The sequence below is a fragment of the Ceratosolen solmsi genome, unplaced genomic scaffold (genome assembly GCF_000503995.2).
Source record: "Ceratosolen solmsi marchali unplaced genomic scaffold, CerSol_1.0 scaffold47, whole genome shotgun sequence".
NCBI classification, from domain to species: Eukaryota; Metazoa; Arthropoda; class Insecta; order Hymenoptera; family Agaonidae; genus Ceratosolen; species Ceratosolen solmsi.
In genome coordinates this window covers 4,215,870-4,232,142 of record NW_011948419.1, presented here as the reverse complement: position 1 = coordinate 4,232,142, position 16,273 = coordinate 4,215,870, and the positions used below count along the sequence as shown (strand labels likewise).

The window sequence follows — 16,273 nt, the reverse complement described above, 5'->3', positions numbered from 1 at the left end:
ACGTAATAGAAACGGCCAAATCAATAAAGCTTCGTGTAGTATTGATGAACCGTCCTGACAAGTTGTCTTTTAACACGCATATTATCCTCCCCCGGAGTCTAAATAAAGCACATTGCGGCACAGCAAAACCTATCTAGATGTGCCAAGGCCCTTGGACCGATGTGTTAACAAAGCCACGGCGGCTCGTTAAAATGGCTGGTAAAAACGATCGCTCGAGAAAAGTCGTCGAAGGCGGTGGCGGGAGGGGGGTTAAAATTTTCCAACGCAGGAGCGCGTTAGAAAGCATTCGGTCGGTCATGAGTAGCGTCATCCCGAGTGATGGGCGGCACGTACGCGGAGCCGTGGGCCGATTCACACGCGCGGACCACGAAGAGATCCACTCGAATGTATGGGATCGACGGGACGATCGCGAGCCCATTGCGGCTACGAAGCCGTAATTACCCGTAGATGCCATTCGATTTTGAAAAGGATGCGTTGCCTGCTCGTTTCTCAACGGGCGCTCGATAAAGATTTGAAGAAACTGTTGGCGGTGTAAAAATTGTGCGCGTCGCTCGATGCTTATAAGTGACAAGACCGACTCTGCGTGAATTGGCACTGGCGTTAATTAGAGTAAGAGCAAGAGCTAGCAATGCGAGATGGTCAGAGCGCTGGATGTAAGAAAGCATTTTTACGTAGTGCTAAGCATCAAAATGTGTGCTTACTGGACTGTATTTACACAAGAAGAAGAAAAAGAAGAGGAGGAGGAGAAAAGAGGAAGAGGAGGAGAAAAAGAAGAATGAAGAATGTAATTGTCGAGGGGTGGAGAAAAGGCGAAAAATATGTCATTAGTAAACAATTTGGTGCTATTATTTGTTTTCTCGATAATAACGGTCATTTTATTTTATTATCGCAACAATTTTCAAAATTTAAGGCACCGATACGTTGCGAGATTTTTATTCAATTAACGGTAGATCACAATTACCATCTCCATCACAATTGAAATTTCGTATTCCTAATATCCCAACACAGACGTCTAATAACTAAGCACGCACTTTCTAAACTTAGAAATTCGAAATCGACGATAAAATTAAATAAGCGTTCGACAAATTACCTTCCTTCACACGTGTCACGTCACACACAGTCTTAAATAATGCACAAAGGCCCGTTATGATAATTTGATATTACGAGTACAGAAATGTTGCGCTCCTCGGGACTACTCCGCACGGCTACGATTAGAAACTTTTTACACCACTGTACCACTAGCCAATCGGTCCTTTCTTTTAATTGCGGTATCGCGGACAATGTAATTATCGAAAGAGAAAAAAGGAAGAAAAAAAATAAATGACGAAGGATGAGTCTCACATATTTAAATACAATACATCATAATTTTATAAAAACATCAAAATAAATCAATGGCTACATTTTTACAGCCACTTGCGTCTGTGAGCAAATGATTTAGCCGCATCGCATACTTTCCGTATTCATTCGTAATACCATAATGCGCTCGCAATAAAGAATATTTATGCTCGGTCCTCAAACAATGCTCCAGCATCAATCATCGGTCGTTAATAATTTCGTCAAAGCCGCTAGCGCGCGAGGCGAATCCTTAATAAGCGCGAGCGGCTTCTCTACACTTTGTCAAGCCGCTCGCGACCAATTGAATAAACACTCGCGCATAATTGACACATTAGCATCCCGCGAGGACTATAAAAGCGCGCCAGAGTCGTAAAGAGCCGCGTGAGCGCTCATTTAAATAATCACTTAAATGAAAAAGGATTGATTAAACAAAGGGTCGATTGTTCCGCACTCGCCTCGTACTCTCCACCTGCAACGGGATGCACGGCATCAAGTTCCTCCCCCACTGGAATTTGCCGCTGCACGTATCGGGGATAGATTTATTTAACGACCATTGACTATTATTTTCCGATCCTTTTTCCATGCGGTGAAGCTCTTATGCAAATATCGTCAATACTCGCATTATTCCCCTACTTTTCTTCTCTTTCTTAATACTTTTTTCTACTTTTTGTCTTCTTTACACCGAATCTAATTACCGTTAAGTATTATTTGACTTTCGACGCTCCGAGTAATTGTATAAAGTATCTTATTTAGTAATACTTACTACATATGTTAAAAACGGTACACGAGTGACTACAGTCTTTATGCAAGCTCCGTTATCTTGCACTTTGACTAAGATACGGACTTTAACGCGCTTAGTTCCAAACACTTGCAAATAATACAAAACAATAATAATATGAGCATTTGTGTTTCAATAAAGACGTTCTCTTATCATTTACTTCTAATAGTGACTAAATATATAATTCCCATGCTCGTGATAATGCTGCTCTACGCAAATGCAAATCAAATACCATGTTCGTATTACATTATAAGCGCAGTATAATTTTCTTGTTCTCAATTCTCTTGCAAAATGTTGGATCCTTTTTTTACATACATACAAAATAAAAAACAAACAAAAAAATTGCACATTCATGTAAATCAAGTAAATCGAATAAGAATAAAATCTCACAGCATACGAGTGAAGCTCAGTATAAGTGTTCGCTTGTTGCGCCCACGAGTGGAACAGAAACGATTGCGAATTGACCTCATAAAATTGCGGCCCATTACGACCAACACGTATTTCCGGCATCAACTTTCACGTATCCTTGTATATCCTGTCAAATGGACTCCTTATTGGAATTCTATAAGTAATACTCCCACGGGGGAGAGATAAAATGTAATCAACAAAAATTCCGATATAAGAGATAAGAGAATAAGATGAAGAGGGCACGCGGGAAGAGAAAGACCATATTAAAGAATAAAGATGAATAAGCATAGTCGCAGATTTCATGTCATTGAGCCATTGGGTCAACGATGCTTGGGTCATGAGTCTCGATGATAATATAATTATGGATATTAGTGAGAGGTTGAAAGTGAGTGGTTTATGAATTTATAGAACTTAACACTGCCAGAAGTTCGACGGGACGTATGTTAAAACTTTTACTTTGATTGCTTGGCACTTGTAATTTGCGATATATTTGCCGAATAACAGTCGCCAACTTGTGAAATTTACTTTAGCAAGAGAGAAAAAGTGACGATCTGTGTCACACGCTGAAATAAGAATGATTAAAAAAAAATTATTGTAAGTCAGAGTGAAAATTTAGTCCTGGACATATCGTACGTGAATGTAAAAGAATGAAATGTCTAGCCTGGGATACTTGTTCCAACTTACGCACTGTATACCTATGATTTATCGATTTCTATTTGCTTGGCACGGCAATTAATAATTGGTATTTTCTTTCGTCTGCACACCGACAATTTTATTCAAGGATCAAGATGTACTATTTCTTTTCTTTTACGAGTAAATCTCGACCAATACATTTTTTCCTTAGTATTAAATGTAAATAGTAAAATTTTTTTCTTAATCCTTGATTAACGTCAAGTATACATTGATCATGTAATTTTGTTATGCATATTTAAGATAAAGAGCAAATTGTTCATAATTCATTAAAAATATTTATGAAGTAAAAAATTCATACTTACATTTATCCAGAATATATGTATTATAATTAGAAATATTTGTAATTGTTGTACATCTGAGAAATATAGTCAATCGTATTATTTACGAAGCAAAAATCGTATTATTAAATACGATTATTAAATACACTTATTTAAAACTAACCGATGCTGTTAAAACCGGTGTTGTTAACTCATTGTGACTTATTACATTGAGAAGTTACGATTTTATTAATTCATCTTAGAAATAAAGTTTAATAAGCGTAATCAAGCTTTATCGTACATAATTCTAAATACTTTGTATTATAAATCCTTAAATTTGTATTTAATGCTTCTGTACTTTGTTCTCTTATTTTCTTCGTAAAATGCCTAAGATATAATGTTATCAAAAACTTCTCTAATAATAATGATGTAAGGATATGACATAATTAGAGGCATAATCAAAGTTTCAAAGTGAAAATTATAATTATCTTGGAAATTAATTGTTAAACATTATGAAACAACTATTTACGCTTAATGAGATAAATAATTTCTCACAATCTCACGTAGGAACAATTGCGGTTGTGACTGCTATTAAAATTAAAATCGTACATATTCAGTTTTATTATGTATAACTTAATTATATATTATAACTAAGTTTATTTTACTAACGTATGAATCTAAAGTTGTCAAACAGATATAATGTGAGTAAAAGTGCCACTTATAATGCAATTTTATAACGTCCATAACTAAGCTATAATGTTATAGCTTACTAATATAATATAAAAATTGGTGTGCGCAATATGTAAAACGAAAAATTCGAATAACGTTAAGTGAAGGATATTTCGATGCCGTGGACACGCTGAAAACTTCCTTATATTCAAGGGAAATTCAGCCGAGAAAGTATAATCGCGGTGCGTGCGATTCTCCTCTTCTTTTAGAGCTCTTTCGAAATCTCGCGTATGTAGCAGCAAATTGCAAAGGCTATAAGGAAACACGAAATCTGCCGAGTCAGTCGGACTTACATCGACACACGTCGACGCAACATCTGCTTGGCTGGGACGAGCCTCGTGCACCAGGACATTATCTTGCTTTTTACGCTTTTATTGCCCCGTTAAGCACTCTATACTATTTTGTTTTAGGCTTCTTTAAGCTTCCTTAAGTTTTTTTCTCTCTTCAAGGATCTTACTAGCTCTATTTTTCTCTCGTATTTTAGAAAGAGATTATTTTATTGGCCCTTAATTATTTTAGCACAATATTTGATTATCGTTTAAAATGAATTATTTTAACACGATAGATATGTTCCACTAATAGTATTAAAAAAAAAAAACAAAAAATTTTTAGTGCTTCGTATTTATTATTTTTAAAAATTAAAATCTTACATTATCTTGCATTATATTCATATTTTATTGCATTATAAGTAATATTGATATATTACATATAATACATTTTTTCATGAATATTAACGATTAAAACAAAGTAACAAGATATTTTCACATATTATTATATGGAATTATAAAAGTATACTATCATTATTTAAATTATTATTAATTTAATTTTTTTCATAAACATTTTTTAAAAGTCTTTAAAGAGTACTAAGTTTAATTTTAAAGCAAATGAAATTGGTATTCTTAATTACCAGCTATAAGGTTTTTCATGCTTTCATTACAAAAATTTTTTTTTGTATTATAATGATACTTTACTCAAAAGCTGATGATTTTCCCGTTATTTTAGTTTTGTTTTTTGAAATTCTTTGAAATATTTTTCCAAAATGCATATTTGTTGGCATTACAGCATGTACAACTATAATTAAAACGACATTGATGTTCGAAGTGGATTTATTCAATCGACAGAAACGTGTGTAAATTTTATCTTTAAGTGACTAAGAATTGATATATATATATATATATATATATATATATATATATATATATATATATATATATATATATATATATATATATATATATATATATATATATATATATATATATATATATATATATATATATATATATATATATATATATATATATAACAGAAATTAGGAACTAATAAGGAACTGAAAGTAGAATTTATTATACCAAAAGCTTTAAAAATTAAATTATTTACAAAAGGCAAACAATTTATACATACTTTATTATAAGCGTTTGTTTATTAGTAATATATGTTATTATTATTTCTAAAATATATATATATTTTTTTTTTGTTAATGAAACATATGGGTTTGTATATTATTAAAAATATATTCAAATGATGTTCAGTATTGAAGTTCAAATACATTTTTAAAAATAAATCTATATTAACTTACAATATTTATGAAATCATCATATATACTTGAATAAAATGGGTTATTAAGGTACATAAATAATTACAATAACTATTCTTTTACAAATTATTCATTTTATTAATTATATAATTTCATGACATATAGTATTAAAGACTTTTTATTTTAAATTATTTATTTTTTTATTCTTACTCTTTACATCTTACACTTATAAAGCTTAAACATTAAAAACAAATTAATTTACGAAAGCTTTTCAGTGTAGTTTTTCATTCCTTATAAAATACACTTTGCATTCCACAGGAAAGTCTCATAGACCTCCTCTTAAAGCAAGTACCAAATGCAAAACCGAACCACCTTGAACTTTGTAATCTTGGGCAGTCTTTTCATCGTTCCTAAAAAAGAAATTAAATTAATTTTTTTTGTAATATTATTATTAAAAAGACACAGCCATAATAATTATTAAATCTATACATTTGTTTTCCTGAAAATATCAGTCTTTGTTGTTGTGGTGGAATGCCTTCTTTTTCCTCGACTCGTTCTTTGATTCTTTCGACTTTGTCAGTAGGCTCAATATCTATTTCAATCTAAATTAAAGATATTTTCAATAATAAAATTATTCTATGTAAATGAGCAGTGTCATTAAACATAAATAAAGGAACTTATTCTATGAAATTTCTATACAATGAGTAGTGAAAGTATAGTAAGTAATACTGAAAATGGTGATCATGAAAATTTATTAAATTATATTTAATAATCGTGCATAGTATCATAACATCGACGAAGAATAATTAACAAGAGCTACATAATAGTTTATAGGGATTATTCGCTATATATGGCTGTGTATATATATATATATATATATATACTTGAATAAAAATATATTTTAATTGATGATGCAATTAAATTTAAGTATATTAAAAAATCAAATTGTTTTTCTACTTCTAAAAATTTTCATTACATTTATTTAATAATTAGAACAATATTTGATGAAATATATAAGAGATATAACATTTTATATTGATATAAATTTATATTTTATACACTTATAAGTTTATACTATATAAAGTTATTTGTTATTGGTAATAAATTTAAAAAAATGAAGTAGAATTAAAATTTAATAATGACACTTAAATAAGTATTTGCATTTACCTGCTTTCTCAAGCAATCATTACAGTATTAGAAAAGATTTTATCTTGAAAATTTTCTATTAGAATTAAAAATTGTTAAAAATGTTTATAAAACTTAGATTAATAATAATACAAATAACTTCATTTTTTGAACATCTATATTTGGTATTAAATATGTGGATAACAAATATTGAAACAGATTCGATAGAAAATAAAAATAAATCAACTGCAACAAGACATTTATGGGGTCTTTTAAATTCTGCTAATATATTTTATTCAAGGGATATAATTAACTCATAGTATTACACAGCATTTAAATTCACTAATAACAAAAGTAAATACTCATTTATATAGTCATTGCTACATTATGCATTGCATATTATGTTGATTGAGGTTAGGGTTATTTCTGATATCAAACATAAATCATTAGCATTTCCACAAAACATTTGTTATGTAAAAATCTAATCTACTAAAAACTCTAATACAATAAGTCAATAGCCGGCTTGTTGTATTTTACTAGGTTAGAATAATTTGAATACTCACTTCTTTTCCCGTCAAGGTCTGAAAAGTAAAGAATCGACAGATCAGTGACGCATTATTCACGTTAGATTTTCACAATAACACAAGAATAAACGCTTTACCTTCACTTTAATCAACATTTTTGTAGCTAATGATCTATCTGTCGAAATTACAAAAATTAATTTTCACAACGATCACGATACTCAGTATAGGCGGGTAACCGGAAATTTGTCTCGTAGTTCGTTGTGTTCCGCAATTTCTTGTTTCCAAAGCTCTGCATATATTTCGCCAAATCTCACTGCGCATGCGCATACAAACAAACTTGAATAAATGCCATTTTATAAAATTTCATTCATTCTCATCATGCTTGTACGTTAGGAGTATTTTTAAAAACCAAATCTTACAACTTTTATTATACTCTGCATGTGTGCGAGTAAATACACTATATAAACTATCTAGCATTTTTTTGTTGAATTAGAATTCTCCGTACATTCTTATAATTATTTCATTATCTTATTTCGTTATTTCATTAAAACAATGATTTTTTACATTTTACTTATATTTTGTATATATATTTGTGCATATATTTCAAATATAAAAATATGCATATATAAATCTTTAAAATTCAATAACTTTCTTTTCATTTTCATGTTTAATGAAATATTATATAAGCAAATTTGTAAAATTTTCGTATATATATATATATATATATATATATATATATATATATATGTGTGTACAAAAATTTAAAAATAAATATTTCAAAATCAATATATAAATAAAATGCACATTGTAAAAATATATTTTACTATGATCAATTATATACAATTTTAATATAAATTCATTAATGTAATTAATTATATTTCATCTTATTTAAATATATTTACAAAATTAAGCTTTTCACCATAGAATAGACATGATAATTTGGATAATTTTTCATATATTGAAAAGTGAATGAATATAAAAATTCTTTTGGCAGATTTTGCTTTGATTATATAAGCAATGATTGTTTTATACATTTTCCGAGCTTACAAGCAAACTAAGGAAAGATCCTTGGAGGAAACTGAACGATACCTAACACAGATGCTGGCCGTCAATCAACACAAGGAACGTCGGACTCTGTCATTAGCCTCTATCGCCTAATTAAAGTCGCTCTACGATCAATGCTGATGAGATACTATCAGTAATCAGTAACAATTATCTGATAGAGCTTCGTAGACTGTACCAGCACCTATAAACATATACAAGCGCGCAAGTGCACTTGATCTTGATAGACGACGATGCGTGTGAATTTCGATTACCATCCACGTCCCGTTCCATCTTTGCAGTATTGTCGATGAATAGTTTCTCCCGACGTTGCAACTTAATTTTCAAATCTTTTATATTTGTGTAATTGAAAGTAAAAATACTAATATTCAATATTGCAATATCATAATTGATTGATACTCTAAATAGAACTTATATTTATGAAAATTATATAAACTTTGGTCACTATTATTATATTAACTTACATTATGGCTCTTTATAATTAATAATATTAATAAACAATATTAAAATTGATTATATTTTTGAGACTAAATTAATTCATGAATTTAAAAACTACATAAATTCAAAATATCGAAATTAATTAAGTTAAGAACTTTTGCAAAATAATGTCTTTCATGTGTGAAAATATCTGCAATATACATTTAAATATTGAAAAGTTGTTCGGATTGTGCAAATAAAATGTATTTATTATCAAATAACGAAGAAAAACTTAGTGCTCTACTGTTTATGCTTAATGCAATATCAATTCATGCCTTTAATACATAAACATATAATCACGAATTATAACAAATTCACTCATGTTAAATCGAGCACTTAAATAAAGCAGACAAGAAGATAAGTAGAGAGTACGTAACGTCGCCAATATAAACTAAAAGAAACGTCGTCTAGTACCGAGAAGAAGTATGTACACTCATTCGGGGATAGCGCCAAAGTCATCAGGCGTCCTACTTGGGAAAGCTCATTGGCAGCATCGGTACATGTGCGGAAAAGGCTCGCCGAAGACTAAAACCGAAAGCGGAAAAAATGTCCCTTGCAAGAATCTGTATCGTTCGTGTGCACGAGATCGACATAGAGATCAAAGTTGGACGTGCCGTGATTTATAGAGAGGCGAGGGCGATCGGCGCGCAAGTGGCGGATCTACGCGGTGGGTCGATCGTTAGCCGGTCATCGGGGTCAACGGGTCATTGCCACGCGATCGCTCGGAGATTTCAATGATAGAGAGTGTGGAGCGATCGAGTGGCAAGGGGCTCAATTAAAAGCATTGGGACGAAGAGGTCGAGTACAGCGGAAGCCGTCCGATCGACGGCCGGAAGGAGAAGGACTGCCGCACTCTGCCGCTCTTTCACCAGGAAACGTCCGTCACGGCTTTTGTTTTCGACACGAGACTCCCGCTCGATGAATGTATAACAATGGACGCAAGCTACTCCACCCTTCTCTTGGGCTCGACAGGGCTGAATCGACGATTTTTCTTCAAATACCTGTAATCATCCACACTGTAAATACATTTAAGAAATGTAAGCAATTATGACATTGTAACTCGATTTTAATCAAAGAGCCTGGCTAATGTAATAAGCTACGCGCAAAATGCATGTGGATTTTTGCAAAAATTTCACTGACCTTTCTGAAGTACCGAATACAAAATCAATTTGATGACAAATTCATTGGTATAATACAGTTGATTTCAACAACAATTATTACATAACTAATTAATTTAGTCGTTGTTTTGTATAATCAAATGTTTAGTTATGATTATTCTATTGGCTTGTAATTGAAGAGACACTTTTTTAAAATAGAGAAAAATTAAAAAAAAAAATCAAAATTATCAGACATTTCAATTTAATAAATACTAACGAATAGTTATAATGAGCTGACATTAATCCAAAATCAATTTGAAGTATGTTTTTTAAAATACATGGAATTTTAATCGTGTGAAAAACGGATCGAAATTGTGAAAAAATATAAAATACGTGAGTAAGGGTGGAGAAAGAATGAGATTAAAGAGATAAAGAAAACTAAAAAAAGATACTAAGTTCATTCTCAGGGAAGAGAGGAAGGGGAGGGGGGAGGAGGAAGGAACGTCGGACTCGGGACGATGCGCCTCTTGTTCGGAGTAATGAACAGTTCTGTAACGCTCTAATTGTACAGTTCGCAGCACTTGCGAGTAGGAGACGCAGTAAGGAAAGGGAGAAAGAGAGAAAGAAAATGAAAAAGGAACGCGAAAAACATGAGGTTCCGGGATTTGCCTCTTGTTCGAAGTATTCGACTTCCGTCAATTTTCCAGTATACGTGTTTCTATTCTTTAGCACGTGATTCTCTCATCTAAGCTTACTTCTGTTATATGTAGATTTTATAGAATAGATATGTAATTTAGTGGTCGACTTTTAAAATATTCTAATCATACGTACATACAATATTAGAATGCAAAATCTGTATTTAGATTATCGTGGATTATCGGTTATCGTGTGTCATCAAATGAAAAATCAAGGTACACTGAATGCCAAGGAACCTGTAAAAGTTATTACGTTACTCGCGTTGTCAAATAATGTTTATTCTCATATTCTCAACTCTTGGTCAAGTAAATCACCAACGAGAAGCTTAACTTAAGAAGCGTAAGGCGCAAGCACGCAAATAAAATTAAATTAGCCGCAGCTTCGCTCATTAACAAGCGAGCTGCCAAAAGGTATTTTGACACTTTGATGTTAATACTTTGGAACCCATGACAGCCAAAAGGAGATAACTGCGAATATAACGCGATTCCGGCAAAACCAATCACCTGGACGTCGGCCATTGTCTACGGATTTACAGAGCAATTGAGATTAATGAGCCTATGCTTGAGTACTTAAATGCTTAAAAACGAGGATCAAGGTATTAGTAGATAAGTATAAAGTGATAATATCAAGTTTACCGAGTAAGAAAAAAGCATATTGTTCATCAAATTGAATGTAATAAGTGTTATTGAAAAAAATTGAAGTATGAACTTATAGTATAATGGATTTTAAATTATTTATAATTGTAAATATTATCATACGAAATTTTCACGTCAATTAATTGTATAATGAAATTCTCTGATGTCAGTCTCTGTTATTAAATACATAATTTATAGGCATTTCTCATTTCGAAATGTGTTTTTATTGCTTAATCGGATGTTAATGAAAAACATTAGCACTTAATTTCTAAATTAAACGATGTCTCAATGATAAATATTTTTTTGAAAGAGCATTTTTGTATTTAGTGTCAATGACTTTGTCTTATCAAACTGAATGTGCCAACACTTTATACAAAATAATCTCCCTCTTACAAAAAAAAAAATACAATCACAAATAACTTTTACAGGTTCCTTGGCATTCAGTGTACCTTGATTTTTCATTTAATTAGATAAATAAAATAAAAGAATATAATAAAACAGGAAAAATAACTAATTAATAGAAGCTATGTGTATATTAATATATCGTGAAAATTATAATTAATTTCAAAAGTAAAAGGGAAAAAAATATAAAGGATAAAATCATTAATTTCATAAATTCACAATTAGATTAACGAATAATTTTTAAATGTCTATAAATAAATTAAAATTTTTATTTACAAAAGTTGTATCATCAATGTACCTGGTAGAGAATTTTGATTATATACGTGCTACGTACATGCTATTTATAATAACATTCATTAATCTACTTAATCCACAATGAAAGTATCATTACATAAATAAAATGTACTATTCATTATTTACTTTTAATGGTAAACTAATGATTTGCAAAAAATTAGTGAATATTTTATTTTAGGATATTATTATATATAATACTATTTCATTAAAATTGGATTTTTATTTGAATAATTTTTTATTTTCTTTAAAAGAATCTATTACATTTTCATGCAAAAACAATCACAATAAGACGACAAAGTTGCATTATTTTACATTTATTAAGCTATATTACTTAAAAAAATTCCTTTTTTCTCTATTATTTTAACTCAGTAATATAAATTAAAATTAGTTTGATTAATTTAAAAATTGATAAAGGGTACATTTATTCTAATTGTACCCTTGATCATGAATATTCGAAATAATATATTAATAAATGAATGAATAAATAAATAAATAAATTTATATAAATATATATTTGTATGCATCATTAGTATATAACAAATTTATATTGTAACGGATAAGCCAAACATAAACAATTCAACATTATATATCTACATATATATTATTTTAATTTTTTAATCAATTATAATATTTATATTCGCTTCATAACTAAGTTATAATATTGAATAAACTTAAAAAACTTACATTTTTAATTATGTTATAATTAATTAATTTATTAAAATATTCATTAAGTATTCATAATAACAATTTCACGTGCTATTCGTATATTGATTAGATTGATAAAGATATATAATAATCATTGAAATAATTGAGCTCATTTAAATGCACATATAAACTAATGGCTCAATTAATAAACTACAAATTAATATTAATTAATATTTATATAATTTTTTCGACATAATCCGTATAAGAAAATTTACACCATGGAATTCGGAATTTAATTTGCATAAAAATGGGACACACACAATCTCAATAAAAACTATTTGTATTACATTAATAAAAAGATTATTTTGCGTTATAATTTATATTTATTTTATAATATCATGTAAATAGATATGTCGATTAAGTTGCTCAAAAGACTATCATAGTTATTTTTCAGAATTTCAAAAGTTATTGATATTTATTTAAGATTGCTTATATTGCAAAATAAATATAATCAATTGAAATATTTTGCGGGAAAAATTGAAATTTCTTAATTTTCATTAAATAAACACCTTTTATCGACACATAAACACAATCGAATGTCAATAATTCCTTCATAGAGGTCTTGATTTTAAGGTAGACAAGCATTTTCATCCAAACGGCAATTTATGGGAAATGAAAAAAGCATCAATGATAGAAAAATGAAATAACGGTAATAATACACCAAAGTGGGATAGAGTCTGGTATTGAAGATAGGAGCATCCTAGGAACGGCCTCCCCTCGCCTAATTGTCGAGAATTCGAGTGCTGCAGTGCGCGAGTAATGCGCGCAAAGTTCCGCGAGCAGAGGCCGCCGCCGGCGCTGATTAGGAACTCGTGCACTCGGCAGCGCCAACATAATCGCTACTACCGTCCTTTCTTCTCCACAGTCCGGGAGCTCAATTGCAAGATGAAGATATGGGGGAAGTCGAGAGAGAAAGAGAGAGAGAGAGAGAGAGAGAGAGAGAGACGACGACGACGACTATTTCGTTGTTGGAATGTCGGCCGAGTTTGTGCATTGCCAGACACTTTGACGAGTAATTCTTGAAAACCTGATAATGAGCGCGAAACAGAAATTTTATTTGAAGGCCTTTTTCTTGAGCTTTTACACACTTTTCTCAAAGGAGGGAAAATCATTAGCATTGGGTGCAATTATGTTCGTTACACGTACGCACGAAATTTTTTACCATTATAATAATGTAGATAATATTTTAAACTCAATCCGTGTAGGGTAAAAATATGTGTGAAAATATAAACATAGTTTTATCAAGTTTAATCATTTATTCTGATTGACATTCCATTTTGATATCATACTCAAGTTTTAGTTAATTATCCTGTATTTATATTTTCAATATTTATGAGATCATTACGCTCATTAATATTTTTTTACATATTGATCATCAATGTTTAATGGAATAACTAATATTTTGCATTAATAATAGCATCATGTTGCTAATGATAACTAACATTATATTATTATCAAAAGCAATTATATTAGTAATTTTAATCTTCATTAATCAACTCTTACTTTATGAAACTATATATATTATACATTTTTAATGTTGCAATTAATATATGAGCACTTAAAATTATTCTGAATAATAATTGATAAGGTTTATTAATGAAGTTCTACGTTATTCAATAATATAAATTTTGAAATTTATAATTGTACATTATTGCTTAAAGTCCTTTACTCATGGCTATACTTATTGGTATCATATAGTTATTACCGAGATCAGACATCTGTTGATAAAGAGAATTTAATTTAAAAATTTCCGTTTATTTAATTTACGAATTTCCATTCAGGTCAAGTCTACCCGCAAAGGTAGAAGGACTCGTTGTCATGGGGGAAAAATCAGTATATCCTTATTGCTTGATGTCAGGCATCAGTAATATACCTGCTGAATAAGTAGGGACCTGGTACTTCACTTTCTCCGTTACTCTTTTCAGTAGCATATGCTCTGGTTTGTCACCTACATGCATTCTATTTCATGATATTTTCGAAACAGAAAATATCAATCTATAACGATTATAATAAATTTATGACATTGTCATATAACTTTAAGAAAAGCTCACGTTTCTTTTTTGTTATTGTAATTTTATCTTTAAGTAATAGTGTATTTTTCATTTAACAAAATCTTTGCATCTGTTAGAGATGTATTGATTTAGGTAAAAGATATGTCTATTGATAATAAATAAAGTTCATTTCAGATTTTGTATTTCTTATGTTAACATGAAATCGGATAAAAGTTAACATAATCTGTCATTGATTCATAGCAACGTAGTCTGCATAATTTAAATGATATTATATTTTGCAATAAATTTATATAGCTTTCTATAATTTATCTTAATAACATTAGTATAACTATTTTATATTTCATTGCAAAATTATAACAAGTCAGTATTGCAAAGAAAATTAGACACGATAAATCAAAGTGATAGACAGAATTGTCATTAGCTATTGTTTAGCTGATTTAAGTCAGGCACTGGAACTGAAATTATTTATGATAATGTCTACGATGATAAAATAAATAAAGTATAATAAATACTTTATATCTTCTTAACAATAATATATTTCTTCTTTATTACCGAACAACTAGATATTACATTATTCTGTTAATATTGATAATTTATATGCTAATGTAATTGTTAGTATTTTTATTTTTAATATACTACTCACTTCCATTTATTTATTTGTGAATTATGATATATTTATTTATTTCAGGATTTATTGTGTATTTATTTCAAGGAATTTTAAAAGCTAAAGAAATACATTCCCATTCAATTTCTGTAATGTTGTGTTATTATTCCGCAGACTTCTGCCGATTACTTTAATAAATATTTCTGTAAACTTTATTCGATAATACGTACGTTAATAAAATTTCTTTTAATCATGAAATTGGTAACATAAAAGTAAAGTGGCCTATACACGTCTGATATTTTAAATAGAAACTTATTTGACTTAGGTAATTTATATATTGTCTCCCCGTTTTTGATGAAATGAAAAATCTAAAACCATAATTTCCTTGCGTTGCTTAGACCCGACAAATCTGCGAGAACGCGAATTTTTAATAAAACTCTGTCGTAATGAACCCAATATCAGTGACAATATATTTTTATCGGATGGAAAAGGAAAATATTTCAGTTGATGTGTTGGAAAGAGACGAGTAGTTTACTTGCGCTCTGATATTGATCTAAATCGCTTGCTTACGCGCATGTGACCGCTTTTGAATGGTTACGTGGAATCGCTGCCGATGAATCGTCGCGACATAGAAGTATTTGCGTTTCGATCAAGGCTTCTTTTATAATTATTTTTTGCCCGTGTACCTCTTATTGCTTCGAGGAAAGCCACTATTTATAATTGTTGTTTACTAGATGATTTATTTAAAAAATGTCGAGAGTGGATTTTATTGTATTTCTAATTTCTAATGTATTATACAGTGATCGGTTAAAATTAAAATCGTAAAAGCTTAACATATATTTATTTCCAATATAATGGACTAGTTATTAGGAAATTGCTTGAATTGAAATAATAGGAAATTGT

The 16,273-nt window shown here is 29.9% G+C and overlaps 2 protein-coding genes across 2 annotated transcripts in view; one reads left to right on the top strand and one right to left on the bottom strand.

The window, feature by feature from the left end:
• LOC105360781 (uncharacterized) overlaps positions 1–16,273 on the top strand; it is a 244,055-nt gene that overhangs the window by 202,721 nt on the left and 25,061 nt on the right. The window lies entirely within an intron of this gene.
• Nedd8 (Nedd8 ubiquitin like modifier) lies at positions 5,917–7,660 on the bottom strand. The gene is made up of 4 exons (XM_011497514.1): positions 7,524–7,660; positions 7,426–7,443; positions 6,227–6,339; positions 5,917–6,147 (listed from the first exon to the last, which is right to left on the bottom strand). Exons 1-4 carry the CDS (start codon positions 7,539–7,541, stop codon positions 6,063–6,065), a joined length of 234 nt encoding a protein of 77 aa, XP_011495816.1. The 5' UTR covers positions 7,542–7,660; the 3' UTR covers positions 5,917–6,062.